This window comes from Phyllostomus discolor, chromosome 4 (genome assembly GCF_004126475.2).
Source record: "Phyllostomus discolor isolate MPI-MPIP mPhyDis1 chromosome 4, mPhyDis1.pri.v3, whole genome shotgun sequence".
NCBI lineage: Eukaryota > Metazoa > Chordata > Mammalia > Chiroptera > Phyllostomidae > Phyllostomus > Phyllostomus discolor.
The window spans coordinates 84,364,992-84,384,535 of record NC_040906.2 but is presented as its reverse complement, the minus strand read 5'-3'; the positions used below and the strand labels follow the sequence as shown (position 1 = coordinate 84,384,535).

Genomic DNA, 19,544 nt, shown 5'->3' with positions numbered 1-19,544 from the left:
GTGGTACAGCCCTGTGCTGCAAAGGGCGGGTTCCTCGGGCAATCAGGCCTAAGAAAGAATATGTAAAATCCTGTGAAATCCACTTTGTTTAGAATGCTCTCAATTAAATGATAAGGGTCCAAGCAAGAAGTAAGTTTGTTCCTCAAAGTTTTACAGCTCCTTAGCTATCTGACCCTGACTCAAAATAGGCCCTCAGAGTTCTTTGTTATCTATTATTTGATCCTTACTTCCTGGCAATGATTAATGAGCTTTACCTGAATTCCTGTGTAAACGAACCCAATAAAAGCCTGCTCAGGGAGAGAACGAGGCGCTTTCCCTTAGGAAGGGTGGCCAAGGCACTCTCCCCTAGGGAGGTGGCCGTTTTGTCCCTACTTCCCCACAGGACTCAGTTGTCCCTGTGTATGTTTTTCTTGTGTTTCGGTGAGCATCTGCAGCCTTGATGGATACTGCTGGCCTGGTATCCTCCACATGTAGGATGCTTCTTATCACATTTTATCTCTAGGTTAAAAAAAAGTCTTTGCAGTTACTGCTCTTTTGCTCCTCATTTTGTTCTGTGTTTTAAAGATCTTGGTAGTCAAGGACTTTGGCCTTGCCTTTGTTGATTATGCAAGCAGGAAACAACTAGTCAACTGACTAGTTGATAATTATTTTTTAATAATAGGTTTAAGCTATTGATTTTTTTTCTCTTTGTACATTGTGTTTTTGGAGTACTGATGAGAACATACTATTTAACTGAGAGTATAAAATAAATGTAGGTATTGAATTAATAAATATTTTAAACCAGAAATTTACTAAGAAGTATGTTTATTTTTCCTATGTAACACCTGTATACAGTGGGTGCCATTATTCCCATTTAACAATTAGAAACTATGCCTCAGAGATATTAGGAAACTTGCCTAAGGTGACATGACAGAGGGGCAGGAGTGTGGTCACATACTTGGCATCTATCCCATATCTAAGTTTGACAAGTATGTCATACATATATGTTAATCTGAGTGGAACTGAATCATATGAGTTGATGAGTTGGTCTGAGAACTCACAAGTGGGCTGGGCTTCCCACTAACACAGCCTCAGTTAAATGAAAGATGGATCATCTTGCTGGTACATGGGAATTGAAAGACAGAGCAACATTATCAAATACTCAGGGCAAAGTATATGATGCAGCAAGTTGATGACAAGAACATAAAGAAGAAGATTCATATTAGTGATCTTGCTGTATTCATAAAGAAGTTAACAAAACACAATCAACATTAAATTTCATTATCATTAACCCTCTGAGTTTAGAGACAACAAAAGATAATATCCAGATTATCAATTGGGGAAACACAGCAAGGACCAAATAGTGCAATAAAATGTTTTAAGGGTATAGCTTTGGAAACAGACAGATTTGTTCAAGAAAATCAGGTCCCCAGTTTCTATCTGTGTTAGCTTGGGCAAACCACTTTATTTCTGAGACTCCCCAGTATCCTCATTTTTTAAATGGAGATAAATTTTATATCATAGTGTTATAGAGAGGATTAAATGAGATTGTATAGTCACTTAGCATAGTGTCGGATATATGGGAAATGCTGAAAAATGGAGTAGTAACAATCAACTTTAAATCTTATCTGACCTAAGACTTCTGTTTGTATTTGAAAGTACAGATCTAAATGTTACTTAGAATAAATTATGAGTCTTCACATTCCAATATCTTTTCAAGAAGAGATTACAAAGCAAATTCCAAGTAATCAAAGTGGTGTAAACCAAAACCACATCCTCTATCAATGTAGCTCTGTATCTCCATAGGATTCTTTTCTCTCCATTTTTATTTTCAAGGTGAAATGGTATATTGCTTCCCTTACACACTGTCATCTTGTCAACATCAATTTGATGTCCTTGTGTCAAAGTATTAGGATATCCAAATAGCACTCTAAGGATAAAAATATTTTCCAAATAAAAGAGAAAAAGGATTCATATTAAATTTGATGATGCAATACATATTACAAAATTATTTTTCATCTGAAAACTTAAATAAATAAATAATAAATAACTTCTCTCCAAATTATTTAATGGAATAGAAACAGAGTCAAATGACAACGGAGACCAGGAAAGGAGTAAACAGAGTCAAATGACAAAGTCAAATGACAACAGAGACCAGGAAAGGAGTAAAAATGAGTGAGGCTGGCTTTATGTTAGATGATAAATGGAACCTGACACCCGGGTTCACTGTCAGGGGTAAAAACAAAGAGAAAGAAAGAAGATAGGAAGACTGCAAGACAGAAACTGGGCTGTCCATCTGAAGAAGGCAGTGATACCCATTAGTAAAGTGGTAATTATGTTATTCATATGCAATAAGGCCAATGGGCTCACTTAGAATATTAATGTAAAAATTCTCAATTTTTAAATCTTGGCAATGAATTTAAATTCTTTAAAAAAAAGAAAAAAAAACAACAAACACAAAACAGTGGTGAGATCCAGCACTGCACTGGTCAATGAAATGCAGCTGAGAAATACGTTCAGTTGACAGGCAACCTAGGCATCAAGGAAACTTTGAATATTTATTCATACTTTTAGGGTCACATTGAGAGTTAGACTGAATTAAGTTTGTGAATGACAGGTATGATTCAAACCTTTCAAAGCATTCATGGTTAGAATATCTGGAGGGTGGGTGGTAGTAGTGGATTTTAACCTTAAGAAAACGATACAAATTATATCATTTGGTGTAATTTGGTACCTATTGATAGCAGAGTCCACAGCTCCACATATGACTTTCTACACTTTATCTTGCTTTTCTTTCTCCTTTGTTTGAACTTACTTTCTCAAGAGCCAACACTTTACAGACTTGGTCTTCCTTTAGAATGTACGGGACTCTACCTCAGGGTAAAGGGTACTGACATACTTGATAAGTACAGAAATGATTGTGCTACAGTGGGAAAGCATTGCCATTTGAATAAGAGCATGGGCTGAATTCATCTACCTCAATACACTCGTGTGATCACAGGGAGGTCATTCCGGGCCTTGGTTTTTGTATCTCTTAAATGGTGGTAATAATACTAATTTGATATTGTGTGAATCAAATGTATATAAAACAGTTCACACACTGACTATTACATAGTAGGGACTCAAATAGCTATTGAAATTCCCACTAAAGTTTGAAATTAAAATATGGAATGCAAAGAATTTTTAAAAGGAAAATAAGACAGGGAGTCCCCCAGTTGATGAACAAGAAATGGGGAGGCCAGCCACAGACTCCAGCTTACGGAAACTCTTGAGGCACAAAAATTTGGGTATCAAGAAACACACATGATTTAATAAAAATGTGAATTAAGGAAAATAATTGAGAAAAATATTTTCAGGAGAAAAGGCATGACTCAGAATTGTCAATGTGGTCTCTTCTCAGTTTAGTATTTGAATCTTGAGATTTTATCAAACTCAGAATTGCAGAGTACAGCAGAAACCTCTGATTTCTAGCAGAGGTGTCCAACCCCCAGCCCACAGGCTGCATGCGGAACAGGATGGCTTTGAATGCGGCCCAACGCAAAATCATAAATTTACTTAAAACATTATGAGATTTTTTTGTGATTACATGAGACAATGTATTTCATATGTGTCCCAAAACAACTGTTCTTCCAGTGTGGCCCAGAGATGCCAAAAGGTTGGACACCCCTGCTAGTGTATCAGAAAAGCCTGGCGATAAGTGACACACTCCCATTTGCTTTCACCAACCAATTTTAGTTAACTACTGCTTTGTAAGTTTTGTTTTTAATGGAGTCACTTGGTGACTGAGTCTAACAAAGAGTTTTTTTCTTTCTTTTTTACATCCTCTTTCTTTCACCCAAATTAAAAAATAAAACCTTTAAGTAAGGTAGAAAAACATAGAACATTATGCAATGAGCTCCAGACTTCAGCTTCCTTTGAAGTCCTTCGGTGAATCTGAGATTAGTTTTAAGACACTCTGCACACCCTTCCCTTGAGCACGTGAAACAATGCACTCTATGGCCTGTGGCTTCAAGGAATGGCTGGTAAGATGCCCAAAGGCAACTCTGCAAGTCTAAAGCACCATGTTGATGCTTGCCAATAATTCTATCCTAACTCTGGTATATGCAATTATTTCCCTTTTCTCTTCCTTCTGAGCATTTCCAGAGAAAAGTGACCTAGGGGATTAAATGACAAGAAGCTCAAAATAAGCTAGAGTCACTTGGTTGTCCAAAAATTCAAATGCAAGCATATACTCTGGTCACATATATTGTATAAGTCCATACCTGGAGATATCTATTCAGCTGTGCCCCACCCTGGCAAGATCATAACTGGAGTCTTATTTTCAGGTCCTAACAAAACAAAGCAATTCTGGCAATTATTTAAAATTGTCAGAAACTATCTTTCTTTTATAAATATTCTAGAAACTTGAAACTGTAGGGCTCAATTCAAGTAGATGGGAGAATACAAAATTAAGTCACATAAATACAACCAAACTTTATTCAATGTTACTTTTTACTAAGAATTTAAAATGGTTCTTAAGATTTTATGAATACACACTTGATTTAAAAAATACTACCACAAATGAAGATTTGGGGGGCAAAATTTGATTAACCTGTTCTTAATAGGGAAGAAGGCAGTGTTCAGTAGTGCCTTGAAAGTTCCTCAGGAAATCGATGGCATTTTTTCTCCTATTTTATCAACTCCATTCCCCTTCCTCTTCAAAGTACCACAATCAGCCTTTTCTCCCTTTGCCCCATGGAAATTTCTCACTGAATTACCAATTTCCACTGCAATATGGCAACCTCTAACTTTGCCACAACATTTCTGAATGTTGCCTTTTTTTTGTTGTTACACACACTTTTCCCCCTATGAATATGTATCATTCAACTGCCTATTAAGTCTCTCCTTTAGATGTCAAAAGTACTCATCTCTAACTTATATGCCCAAACCTCCTCCACTTGCTATGTTTTCCAGGGACTGGCTTTCCTACTTGTCTGTGTTACTCAATTCTGTGAATGACCTGTGCTCATGATTCCAGTTGCTCAGTCCATACCCATGCAGGTCTTTATCTCTTCTACTTTCCTCACATCCTTGGTTATTCTTGATTAACAGCTTCCACTACCTCACCTTCTTTATGTCTTTCAGTTCAACTGCCCTATCTTCATCCACTTGGCCTCAGTTTTTATTTTTTTACTTTAATGTATTGGTGTTACATTGCTTAATAAAGTTATTGGGTTGGCCAAAAAGGCCATTTAGGTTTTTTTTTCTGTAAAATGAAAAACGCATTTTTCATTTTCATCAGTTATTGATTTGGATATTTTGAGTATTTGGCTATCTCTGGTATGGTAAAACATTTGATTGTTCTCATTTAAGTCTTGATTTGATCACTATCAGCTTTAACTGCTCTACCCAACGATAGAGCATCATCCAGCAAGAAATCTTTGGCACAAAATTTTGTAAACCACTTTTGACACATTTGATCAGTCACAGCACAAGTATTTTTTAGTGTTTCAGTGCATTTTTTACCTTTATCAAAATAATAAAGCATAATATGCCAAAAATGTGTATTTTCTTCCATGTTCAATAATAAAATGACTAGACAAAAATTCACCAATCTATGTTTTTTAAATGCACAGTGATATGACAGCTGTCATAATACAATCTAACAAAATTGTGTTGAATGAAGTGCAAGACAACTAAGAGCTACTAGATCCATCTTAAATAAAAGTCAAACTTTTTGGCCAATTCTATATATAGATTTCAAGTGTACAATCCTATATATATATAATATGTATACACTACATTGTGTGTTCACCATCCAAAGTCAAGTCTCCTACAATCAGCATTTATCCCCTGTTTACCTTCATCAGCCTCTCTCATGCCCCTGTTCCCTCTACCAATCACCATACTATTGTCTGTATCTATGTTTTTTTTTCCTAATCCCTTTGCCTATTTTACCAAGGCCTTCAGCCCCCTCATCTCTGACAGGTGTCAGTCTGTACTTTGTATTTATGAGTCTGTTTCTATTTTGTTTGTTTATTTTGTTCATTAGATTCCACATATAAGTAAAAGCATATGGTATTTGTCTTTCTCTGACTGGCTTATTTCACTTAGCATACTATCCTTTAGGTCCATCTACCATGTCACAAAAGGTAAGATTTCCTTATATTTTATTATGTCACCCACTCATCTACTAATGCACACTTGGGCTGCTTCCAAATCTTGGCTATTGTAAATAGAGCTACAATGAACATAGGGGTATATATAGTCCCATGAATCACTGTTTCAGATGTCTTCAGATATATTTCCAGAAGTGGAATTGTTGGCTCATAAGGTAGTTTTACTTTTAATTTTTGGATAAAATGCCACAATGTTTTCACAGTGGTTGCAACAATCTACATTCCCACCAATAAATAGTGCATGAGGTTCCCTTTTTCTTCACATCCTCTCCAACACCTGTCATTTGTGGATTTATTGATGATAGCCATTATGACAGGTTGGAGGTGATACCTCATTGTGGTTTTACTTTGCATTTTTCTGATGATTAGTGACATTGAACATCTTTTCATATGGCTATTTGCCATTTATATATTGTCTTTGGAGAAATATCTATTCACGTTTTTGTCCATTTTTAAAATTAGATTGTTTTTCTGGTGTTCAGTTGTTGAATTATTTGGTCTCAGTTATTTGGAGGCCTTGAAGTCCCATCCTGGGCCTTGGTCTGGTTACCTAACCTGGCTCCCTGCTCTTAATCTGTATAATTTCTTCCTTTCTTTCATTCTTCTCCACACTGCTCCCAGAAACATACTTACAAATGTAAACCAGAATTCATTCTTGGTAGCTTAAAACCTTTGAAGAGGTCTCTATTTCTTACAGGTAGATTCTGAATTCCAAAATACTCAACATAATAGAGTGAACAATGAAATACTATTAAAACCACAATTGCCTTTCACAGAGGAAACTTCTTTCTAAAAAAATGATCCATAAGGTGGAGGCACTGCTTTTAGAATACTGAGGGCTTTGGGATTCAACTGAGAACACACACTACTGGAACTGAGCACCCACATGACTGGAACTGAGCATAAGAGTTGCCTGTTGCCCTTCCCTGGCCATGTGAACATCAAAGTAGAGTTTTACACATTATTTTATTTAATCCTCAACCTTGTGATGATGTTATAATCATCACCTGGCTTGTACAGGATAAAAAACTATGGTTCAAAGAGATGACCAAACTTCTCAGGGTGCATCATTTGCAAGTAGAGAGGCCAGAGTTTGAATAGCAAAGCCTTTGCTAAACCCACCATGGTAACCTGTTCTCTAGGCCTAGTCTCACTCTCACAGATAGTGACTATCCCATGAATTTGAATGAAAGCTGTTATTTCCCACATTTAGTCCACATTTTCTCAGGGAAGTTCTGGGGTAACAAAATACACCCTGAGTCCTTGAGCTATCTTCTTGGGTCTCACAGTCTGACCATACCCATTCCATTCACACAAGCTTTCTTCACACAAGATACAAGTCAATTGATTAGGTTTCAGTTCACTAATTTGCAATCATTTTCCAGGCCTATGTTCCCTGAGGTTACACAGGGTCACCTTGACAGGAGTTCTGGTTGTTCAAAAACTCTTTGGTCACACATTTATAAGCAATCTCCTGGGTCATTTCTGTTTCAGGCAGACTCATTCAGTACATGATTATTTTTGCTACCTGACTTTCAGAGGACAGCCCGGTTTTTGGAGAGTGTTCTTTTGTCATTTCATCCACAATTTATTGGCTGAATGATATATTTTACTGTTCTGGTATGCTATTTAATTATCTTATGTTATTGTATATATGTATATATACATTTCTTAGAAACTACTTTAACTCCTATAGGTAAATGCTGTTTTTTACAGTTTATTTAAGATAGTATAAAAATAAAAAGAATAATAGAAATAATTACTAAAAGATTTTTGAGAACCAAATACATGGTCTGCTATATGCACAAGTTATTGTTAACTCAGCCAGTACTCCCCAGAGAATCTTTTTAAAATTTTATTTGATTTTATTTCATGTATTTTTCATAGAATAGAAACCTAAAGCTCAGAGTAGCTAAGTGATTTACAATCTATAGGTCATACGTGACAAATCCAGGGTTTGATCATCCCATTACATAATGAAAGATTATTTAAAAGTAAATCGCATCTTACATCCAGAAAATGAGGGTGCTGCCAACAAAAGTAGATGTGAGTTCCAAATGTGAATTTAAGTGGGTAAGTTCTAAATGTATTACATGTGCTATTTCATAATGTTTTCACTGAAAACCTATATGACATATTTGCAAAAAAAAAAAAACAAAACATTTTCCCCCTTTCCTCTTGCTCCTCTTCCTTCTCTTTCTCTTTCTTAATGATGAAGGTTCTATGCTTCAAAAGAAATACAGAGCCCCTGACATAGATTTACAGTTACTCCAGAGTGCTAGAGTGTTGCCATGGACCTAGGAAGCAGCACCAGGCACAGTAGAAATGACACACACACACACAGAAAAACTGAGGAACATCACTAGGGTTCTGTCACAGCTGTCCACATCTGGCTAAGGGTTCCAACGAGTTCTGAGAAAAAAGAGATTGTTCCTAATGTCTTCTTGTGTGGTCTTGTTTTGCCTCTAGAGAGTTCTGCACATCCCTGTGGGGGATCATTTTACCCCAGAGTCAGGGCAGCCAGTTCTGAACTTACTCCCTTGTGATCTGTATAAAGTCCTAAGTCCCTTCAGCATTTTGGCCACATCTATCAAAAGAGAAAAGTGGATAATTTAAAAACTCTAAATAAGGAACCCATGCAATAGAAATAATGACTTTTAAAAGTGGGAAAAGTATAACTCAATATTAAAAAATGTTCATTGCATTTTATTTTTAATGATGAAAAATCACAAATAAAAAATTTATCATAAAGAAATGGTAAAATATACAACAGCAGCCTCATTCTATATCTTTGTTTCCTATCAGTTTAATAAGGAGTATTTCATAGCTGTGTTTTGTTTCCTAAAAACAACATACCATAAATTGTTTATATTTGTCATTTTCCTTATAGATGATAGAATGCTGTTGTCATTAAATACAAAACAAACAAGCAAAATCCATAATGCTGTCCTTGGCAAAATGTCAACTATTTAACACAATCTACAATTCTGTAAAATAATAATGTTATATTGGTTTTGAATTATCAAACTCTGGTTATAAGTTCCTATTCCCCAGTTTTCTATTGTCTCTTCTTTTTCTTATGTGTGCAATGCCTTATATTCTCTGTTTTCAGACACACCAGAAACATCCTGTCTAAAAACAATCTAAAATCCAGCCATGGGATCATTAGTGTAAATAAGCCAGTATTACATTGTTTCAGGATATATGCTCTAAGTGAAAATTTAATGAATAAAACAGCCAAATGTAACTACCAAGTAAAGGGTGCATTTGGCCAGGAAGATAAGATGGGGAGAAAAGAAATAACTTCCTTAATTATTTTTTAATTGATTCACTCAACAGTTAAAAGCATGAAAGACCTACTACCACGTGCCAAGCATACTTTTCTCCAACAAAAGGAACTAGCCCTGTATATTCTGCTAGGTGCATGTGGAAATTTAGGGACTAAGTTAGTAAACACCCACATAAACCCTCATAATTTCTGCCTGCTTGGGGCAAAGCCACTTCTAAAACTCAATAAGAAGTGGAATAGCTCATAAACAGATTTAAAAATAATGAAATTCAACAAGTGGTGTTTGTATACTATTGCTTTAATGAGATGGAGCCTTAGTGTGTCCTCAGGTGATCCTTTCCTTTCTCTCAGAGCTCAGAACTCCTACACCATCTATTTTATTACCAAGTATGAGGCACCCTTCACTGCACTAAGTCTGCAAATCTCAGCGGTGGTGGTCTTGAAGAAATCAAATGAAGTCAGAGATCAATGAAGAGCCTAGATAAGTAAACAACACAGCCCTAACTGCCTTGGATATACCAAGCACCATCTTCCTAAAAGCAACTGTCTCATTAAATCCCATGGGAAAGGAATAAAGGACCTCTGAGGAGGTCAAAGTTCTGGGACTGAATTAAATTTGTATATGCCATTAATAAATGTGGAAGGCAAATTTATAGAAAGAAAACTTAGGAAACTTAAGATCACTCTAATTACTTTTTGATAACCAGGAGAAAAGTCATCTGCAGAAAAATGTTTAAACCCTATAGCAGAATTTAAAAGTTATACCATTTATCTTAATATTTTGTTCCATGCACTTTTTACAAATGTTCAGGAAAATCAAAGGGCAAAGAACTAAGTTACTATATTCCAAATAATTGTGTCTGTGTATTTTTATAAATAAATAAAAGAAAGTTTGTCTGTATTAATAAATACAATCTTTTTAAGTATTTTGTATTGATTATGCTATTAAGCAAGAGGGCTTCATTTTAGTACTAGCTGGATGTAGGGCCAAGGGTTGTTTGGCCAAAACAACCTTTGTATCCCTATATGACCATCCTTGGTATCCCACTGCAACCATCTCCTGTACCCTTGTACAACTATCTGCTATATTTCTGTACAACATTTGGTATCCCTGTACAACTATTTCCTACATCTCTGTACAAACATCTTTGCAAACCTGTAGCCATCCTCTATATCCCTGTAATATTATACATTATATCCATCCACAAGCATCCATCATATCCCTCTACATGAATGTCTGATTTTCCACTTTTCATATAGTCCATCACTCTCCTGTACTGTCTCTAGGTTGAATCTATCACCAGTTTTCTTTCTTATTCCAAGGAGTTCATCAGTTTGAAGTAGCTGGATCAGAAATTACTAGATAGGGTCCTGGCTGGAGTAGTTCAGTGAGTTGAGCACTGGCCTGTGAACCAAAGGGTCATTGGTTTGATTCCCAGTTAGGGCACATGCTTGGGTTGTGGTCCGGGTCCCCATTTGTGGGCACATGAGAGGCAACCATGCATTTATGTTTCTCTCCCTCTTTCTCTTTCCCTTCCCCTCTTTCTAAAAATTAATAAATATAATCTTTTTTAAGTATTTTTATTGATTATGCTATTACAGTTTTCCCATTTTTTGTCCTTTTATCCAACCTCCACCCTCTCCCCCCAACCCTCCAGCAGGCCCTTCCCCCTTAGTTCATGTCCATGGGTTGTACATATAAGTTCTTTGAGTCCTCTGTTTCCTATACCATTTTTTATCTCTCTCAATCTATTTTATGCCTACTAATTATGCTGCTTCTTCCCTGTACCTTTTTCTTTCATTCCTCCCTCCCCACCGAAATCCCTCCATGTGACCTCCATTTCTGTGATTCTGTTCCTGTTCTGGTTGTTTCCTTAGTTTTTGTTTTCATTGTTTTTCTTTACTTTTAGGTTCAGTTGTTGATAGTTGTGAGTTTGTTGTCATTTTATTGTTCATACTTTTAATCTACTTTTTCTTAGATAAGTCCCTTTAATATTTCATATAATAATGGCTTGGCTATGATGAACTCCTTTAACTTGACTTTATCTGGGAAACACTTTATCTGCCCTTCCATTCTAAATGATAGCTTTGCTGGATAGAGTATTCTTGGATGTATGTCCTTGCCTTTCATGACTTCAAATATTTCTTTCCAGCCCCTTCTTGTTTGTAAGGTTTCTTTTGAGAAATCAGCTGATAGTCTTATGGAAACTCCATTGTAGGTAACTGTCTCCTTTCCCTTTGATTCTTTTAGGATTTTCTCTTTATATTTAACCTGGGTAACTTAATGATGATGTTCCTTGGTGTGTTCCGCTTTGGGTCCAACTTCTTTGGGACTCTCTGGGCTTCCTTGAAGTCTATTTCCTTCACCAGATTGGGGGAGTTTTCCTTCATTATTTGTTCAAACAAGTTTTCAATTTTTTGCTGTTGTTCTTCTCCTTTGGGCACCCCTATAATTTGTATATTGGAGTGTTTCAGGTTGTCCCAGAGGTTTGTAAGATTCTTTTCACTTTTTTGAATTCTTATTTCTTCATTCTGTTCCCATTGGATGTTTATTTTTACCTTTTGTTCCAAATCATTGCTTTGAGTCCTGGTTTCCTTCCTGTCACTATTGGTTCCCCTCCTGTCACTATTGGTTCCCCAAATATTTTGATTTATTTCATTTTGAGTGTCTTTCACTTGTTGTTCATTTTTTGACCAAGCTCAATTAGATCTGTGAGCGTTTTGATTATCAGGACTTTAAATTCTTCATCAGATAGATTGGCTGTGCCCTCATTGTTTAGTTCTTTTTCTGAGGTTATTCTCTGTTCTTTCATTTGGGCCATATTTCTTAACCCTCCTTGCTGCACTGGGGTGCTGCCTGTGGGGGAGGCACCAGAGAAGGAACAATGCAGCTCTCCTATTTGTCCCCAGAAAACTTTTTGTTGGACTCTTGTGTGAGACTGGGAGTTTCTACCAATGTAGCAATGGTAGTATCAACTCTGAGTCTCTTTCCCCTTAAGTCTGTCCTGCCCACACAGCTATGCAGCTTCCTTGCTGCAGCCAGCCCCTCCCACAAGGTCCACCAATTCACTACGATTTTTTTCTGCCTGCCATCCTGGCACAATCTACTGCCTTACCAGTCTGGTTGTTCTGATTGATTTTTTCTTTAATTCCTTTGTTGGAGTTCCGTGCAGTTTGATTTTTTGGTGCTTCTGGTTGTTTATTGATTTTAGATTGGTTGTATTCCTCCTTTTGGTTGTATGAGGAAGCAAAGGGTTTCTACCTTGCCTCCATGTTGGCCAGAACTCCAAAATAAATAAAATCCTAAACAACAAAAAAGAAATTACCAGATAGGGGGAGAATTACTATACATTGAATCATTAAATCAAAGAGGAGTACCTTTGCAAATGATCATTGGTTATGAAACTGTTATTCATTACAATAGCAAAAAGAAAGATGCAGGCTTCCATCGGGGGACTTGAGAGCTCCTGGGAGAGGTCTCTCTGGTATCCTTAATAGCCATGACTAAAAATCCCAACTTAGCAGCTCCTTTTATGTACTCAGCAAAAAACCCTTGAATTCAGCTAGAACCCAACTCTACCCTTTTAGTCATATGACCTTAACCAAGACACTGCTCATCTCAGACTCTCAGTGTTCTTTTCTGGGGAAATGAGATAATAAAAAACCTCAAGAGTTGTTGGGGTTATTATATCAGACATGAAATATATTAGCTTAAATAAAAATATTTCAATATATGACAGATAACATTTTTATATAATGGCATTATCTAGGACTTGTAATATATTAAACTTCTATCTATTGCACTACATACTATAGTAGCCCTAATCAGTTTTCTGATTAACTACCAAGAGCAGGAACTTGAGAAAATTTTACAAGGGAAATGTATTTGATGTTTCTTGGGAGCATGCAGAACACCAATAATACTTAAAGGGGCATGACTGTCTGAAACAAAAATTTGAAATAAGTGGAAAACCAGCTTGACCACATGTTGCCCATGAATGAGGGTGAAAAAATGTTAAGTAATGCTTTATTATTTCACAATTATGTCAGTTTTTGTACTTTTCTTTCTGTAATAAATAATAGAGTTGTATAAATAAAAGAAAAATGAATGCATTTCTAGAGGCTCTGCCATGTTTCATGTCTGAGTGTATAGTCTATGTTTGTAATCCTTGTTACAAAACCATCCCATTGTTATTTCACATACTAGAAGTCTCATGATCTGTATTCAACTTTCTTCCCTGCCTTCCTCTCTTGTAGGTTCCCCAAATGAGAACTATGCAACAACCACATCAGTATTGCTGATGTTTTGGGAAAGTAATAATTTTATATTTTTTCATATTTCCCTGTCTGAACACATGGGGTTTCCACCTACCTGTACTAAACTAACTTTAATCAACTTCTGGCCTTTCAAAAAGTAACTACCACTTTTCCTTGAAATCTAACCATCTCAGACCATATTCACCCTGAGTACAGGCACGGCTATGCTTCTTTTATTATCAGATTCATCTCACTGGTCCATTTATTGCTAACTAGCTTTTTATTTTCTACTATGCAACAAGTTCCTCAAGTGCAGAGATTATAATGCCTGAATTTTTCTGCACAGAGAACTGCTTGAACTGTCTCAGAGCAGGTGCTCAGTAAACATGCAACATATAACTGCTTTTGTAAAAAATTATTTTCTAGACTAATTTATGACAGGCAATGACTTGTCCAAAGGCAATGAACAAATTCCAGAAGAGTTAAATCAGAATTTTTACCTCTGTCTCCTCATCACAATAATAGAATGAACTTCCAGACCTCACTTATATTTTGTCCTGAGATGCTCAACATATCCTCTGGGATCCCATGGGTAGGATAGGCATATTTATTTATTTATTTATTTATTTATTTTAAAATATTTTAGTCATTTACTTTTAGAGAGGTGAAGGGAGGGAGAAAGAGAGAGAGAGAGAAACGTCAATGCGTGGTTGCCTCTCATATGGATCCACTGGGGACCTGGCTGGCAACCAAAGCATGTGCCCTGACTGGGAATTGAACCTGCAATGCTTTGGTTGCAGCCCACGCTTAATCCACTGAGCTATGCCAGCCAGGGTGGATAGGCATATTTAAAAATGGAAGTTCTCTTGACCCTTGGTAGGTTGGTTATTGATCAAAACCTATTTCTAGAATTAAATGTTGATGTCCTACTAGAGATTATTTGCCACACAAAGTGGCAGATGATGGGGCCTTTCCAAGGGCTTTAAAGAAAATGGAGAGTCATGAAATGTGCATGTGCAATAACCTTTGTATAAAAAGAGGTATTGGTTGACCCAGAGTTTAGGGAAAAGACATTTTGAAGAGTTCTTCTAAGCACAGCCTAGATGATAAATCTAAGTCAACATATGAGGAATTCGAAGGTATTAAACCAGTGAGAAAGTCAAAGGAGGAGCCTTGAATCTGAGTAGAACTGATGATCAGTGGAAAGTCCTAGAGAAGAGCATGTGGGGGCAATTCAATATGATGGTCTAATCTTTCAATTTCAGATGATGCTATATCATTCTCCACTGCAGCCTCTCAGTGTTCAGTAAATCAAACTCAGCCCTGGTCAGCTGTTAACTAGGAAGAGAAGGCACAAAGGCAGCATGGAAAGGACTATATCAGTACAAAATGACTGCACCACAGGAAATTAAACAGTGAGCAAAGATCAAGAATCCAGTCAAAAATAGATTGAGAGTTGAAGGTAATAGAACACTTCCCTTTCTCAAAAAGTTATTTATATTCTACTTCCCATATCAACCTCTCTAGTTATACATAATACAATAAAGATGTTTCCATTCAAGGCTATATGTACATTTATGCTTTTCTAATGTTATCTGTACTGAATGAGAATTAAGGAGTAAAAAATTGAGAGAATTTAAGCTTCTGGTTACACAGAATTTTGAACATGTTTTCCTGGCAACACAATCATCTAACCCTTTGACACAAAGATCTCAAGATTGCAGATATCATTTTGTAATAATTTCTCCTCAAAGTCTTCTAAATTCATCTATTAAGCTAACTACCACTGAGTTTTACAGTATGGGTATAGCTCTGGAGAGGCTAAGTGTTAACAGAGGCATGAGTAACAGTTTATTTGCAGGCATCCTTGATGCTGTGATAGAAGTCAATGCAGGGTAAAGTGGGGGCCAAGGAATGAAGAAATCTATCCTATCTCCAGTCAACTTCATGTGAATTAATCCATGTTAAGATTTCTAGGTTTGGAGAAGGCACCCAGATATCTTGTCTTGGAGCCCTAGCAGCTCTACAGCATTCTGAAGAGGTAGTTCATCTAGTAAATGAAACAAAATGTTTGGTCCATTCCTTGCAGAATTGAGGTTTTCACTTGACCTTAATTTCATTTGAAACATTCCTGTTTTTAAGAGTGAGGGCAAAGCACTTAAATTTCAACTGGGATGAAAGCCACTTGACATAAGAATTCCTAATTATATTGATTGGCACTTGATGAAACAAGCAAAATTCAAAGCCCAGAGCCCAAATATCAGTTTTCTTTGTTTTTTTTTAATATTTTATTTATTTATTTTTAGAGAAGAGGACAGAGGGAGAATGAGAGGGAGAGAAACATCAATGTGTGGTTGCCCCTTTTGTGTCTCTTACTGGGGACCTGGCCCACAATCCAGGCATATGTCCTGACTGGGAATCGAACCTGCAAATCTTTGGTTCACAGGCCAGCACTTAATCTACTAAGCTATGCCAGGGCAAACATCAGGGCAAACATCAGTTTTCTTTGCTATATTTTCATTGGCACTAATAGGTTTGGCTGGTGATTAAAACAGTGGGGAAACGGGGGAATGAAAAAACATCTGCGTAATTACATATTCTTATCTTCTTTCACTCTCTCAAAACCTATATTCTATATGTTATAGAAACATTGATTAAATCACAAAGCTACATATTAAATTTGTCATTATGTTCAGAATATAAGGAGATGACGATAGGACAATATGCTTTATAAACCTCAGTAATAGCCTTAAAAGTACTAAAATTGGCTATTGGATAGTTTCTAAGTTAAAAACTATCACAATCATTAGGATGCCCTAGTTTACACTGAATTTCTCATCCATGTCCTTTTCCCTTGGGTGAAATGTTATACATCATTTAATGTGCTTCCTCCACACCTGTAGAAAGGTCATGATCCCATTACCATTCATCCTTGTCAGCATCACAATTGCAAAAGTGCCGAATGTCCAGGCAAATCTCATCCAGGCCACATTCACATTGTTGAACTCCAGGAGGAGCACCTCCCCAGTAAGGGTGCCTTTCCTTTGACCGGCCAATCCACCAGGTAAAAGGTACTCCATCTGAAAGACAAGGTATTTCACAACTCAGAGGCGAGCATGCCTAAAATAACAAAACTGGTATCACAAAACATGGGATAAAAATTTTCTTAAAGAATATATGTGTATTTTTTCTTCTTCCTCCCTCTCTTATAGTCACATAGATGCATATAGAAAAAATACCTTTATCTACATGCATATTGTATCTATAACCAACACTTTCATGAAAGGGTTTTTATAGTAGGATATTGTTAAAAGACAGAGTCACAAAATATTATTAAATGCCTACCAAATCAGGGATGTATCACATTTAAGAAAATAAACTAGGACATATATAAGAACAAAATTTACACACACACACACACACACACACACACGAGATCTGTCCAGAAGGTATCCAGCCATATAATATGAAAAATAGACACATTTGTTGAAGAAAATATAAGTTACAAGAAACATTCTACATAGGACAATGATGCCTCAGTTCTCTTCAAAGTTGGCACACTTCTAATTGCCATCAGCTCCCCCATCATATTTTCCTGAAATTCATTGACAGTCTAAAATCTCCTCCTTTTCAAAGTTGCTTTTCATTTTTGGGAAAGCCAGAAGTCACAGGGTACCAAATCTGGACTATAGGGGTCTGAGTCATCTGGGTGATTTGATGTTCCACCAAAAATTACTGCATGAGATATGATGTATGAGTGGGTGTGCTATCATGATGAAGCCGCCAACCACCAGTTGCCCATAGATGTGGCCTTCTGAATCATATAAGGGAGCTTATGCACCAGAAGCTATGCACAAATTGTTCTTTCAGAATTCATGTCATTAATAATGATGTTATCATATGATTACAAACTTGGTTTAGCTTATATACAAAATAACCTATGATGTCTTTGAACTTTACTATGTAGTTTGGATTCCAGATTATGGAGGAAAGTCCTGGGTAGTCCTAGAAGGAGGGAGAAGTGGAGAAAATCCTTCCATTTCTTGGTCCCAAAGCCAACATGGGCAAACATGTTTAAATATACAATGTTTTACCCTTGTGTTGCTACCTAAGCTTGCCTCAGCCTAAAACAGCTTTATGAGCTAAATAAACCTACCAACTCTCTAGTCCACTTGAGTGTGATTTATCTGGGGTAGGATTTAGAAAGAAATCAATGCATTTGAAATAGTTTTTAATGATTTATAGCTACTTGAAACTATGAAAAATGATTTCTCCACTTAGAATGATTGCTTTTTTCTAATGTTTTTATTGTTGTTCAGTTATACTTGTCACCATTTTTCTCCCATTGCTCTACCCTGGCCTGCCCATAACACTCCCACATTCAATCCCCCCCCTCATTGTCCTTGCCCATGGGTCCTTTATACATTTTCCTTGATGACCCTTCCCCTTCTTTCCCCCATTATCCCCTCTTACCTCCCCTCTTGTCACTGTCAATTGTTCTTTGTTTCCATGTCTCTGGTTCTATTTTGCTCCCTTGTTTGTTTTGTTGATTAGGCTCCACTTATAGGTGAGATGATATGGTATTTGTCTTTCACTTCCTGGCTCACTTCATTTAGCATAATACCCTGTAGTTTCATCCATGCTTTAAAAATTATACTAGTTAACAGACATCTCCAACTGTAATTCTAGCTTTAAAAACTAATAGAAGAGCTTGAAACATTTTAGACCGAATGAAGAGTGAAATTTTAGCATGAGTATAGACAGTCCTTCAGACTTTCTGCTTCTTATTACATACCCCAGAGAGTCTTCTGCTTTTGAGTACTTTCCACGCATTTTCTCATCATCTACAAAATTCTTGGAAGTCCCAGATTGTCAGGGTTCTTACAACTTGCCTCAATGACTTCCATAGGAATTCAGCAGTGAGAGTAATGCAGAAAAATTTGTTACTATCCATATACATAAATTATTCATCCATTATGTTTTAAATCAGGAGTTGCATAAAACTTTAATGCTGCCTAGCCAAAATTTCAATGTAGTAGCATTCTCAGAAAATATTATAATTCTACCTTGAAGTGGTAAATCATGAATAATTGATGTGATAAATATTTCTTTTCACTTTTAAAAATAAACACATATTCAATTCCTGTTTCATGCTCAACAGAAACAAAAGAGAAATCTCCAAAGAAAACCTAGACTTAACCCAATTCAGCTTAAAATTGTATTTATTAAACACCTCCACTGATATCTACACCTGTGTTTTTGGATACATTATCATTTTATGAATAATACTTTAAATTTATAGAAGTTTTTCAAATCATAAAAAAAGATTTTACTAAACAAGTGTTAGACTCAAAAATAGATTTCTGTTAATTATATAAACCTGACAATGGAGGTTACATACTAGGTTTATATGTTTAAATATGATGCTCACAAAGATCCTTGCTCTTCCTTTGGTAATTTAAGTGACTATTAATTTTTAAATATATATGTATATAATCCGTCCAGAAAAGGTCCAGCCATTGTTAGTGTAACAAGAATGATCTGTGAGACATCGATGTAACCTGGCAGCCAAGGAGAGTGGACTAGAGTGTGTATGTGTGAACAATGATGACTTCACTCTCCTACTCAGTGGGTGTGGTAGGCACCATTGACCGAGCATGTGTACTGTGTGGCCATCACATACAAAATGACTGAGCAAGTAGAACAATGAATCTGCATGAAATTTTGTGTTAAGCTTGAACATTCCTCCATGAAAACTATTCAGATGATTCAGAAGGCCACACCTATGGGCAACTGGTGGTTGGCAGTTCATCATGACAGTGCACCCACTCGTGCATCACTTCTCATGCAGTATTTTTTTG

At 36.4% G+C, this 19,544-nt stretch overlaps 1 protein-coding gene across 1 annotated transcript in view; it reads right to left on the bottom strand.

Annotated features, from left to right (window-relative positions):
- Positions 1-19,544, bottom strand: part of CNTNAP5 (contactin associated protein family member 5) — a 959,167-nt gene that overhangs the window by 174,470 nt on the left and 765,153 nt on the right. Inside the window, exon 14 of the mRNA XM_036022576.1 lies at positions 16,607-16,763. Within this exon, the coding sequence (XP_035878469.1) occupies positions 16,607-16,763 (157 nt within the window). The remainder of the gene's footprint in view (positions 1-16,606; positions 16,764-19,544) is intronic.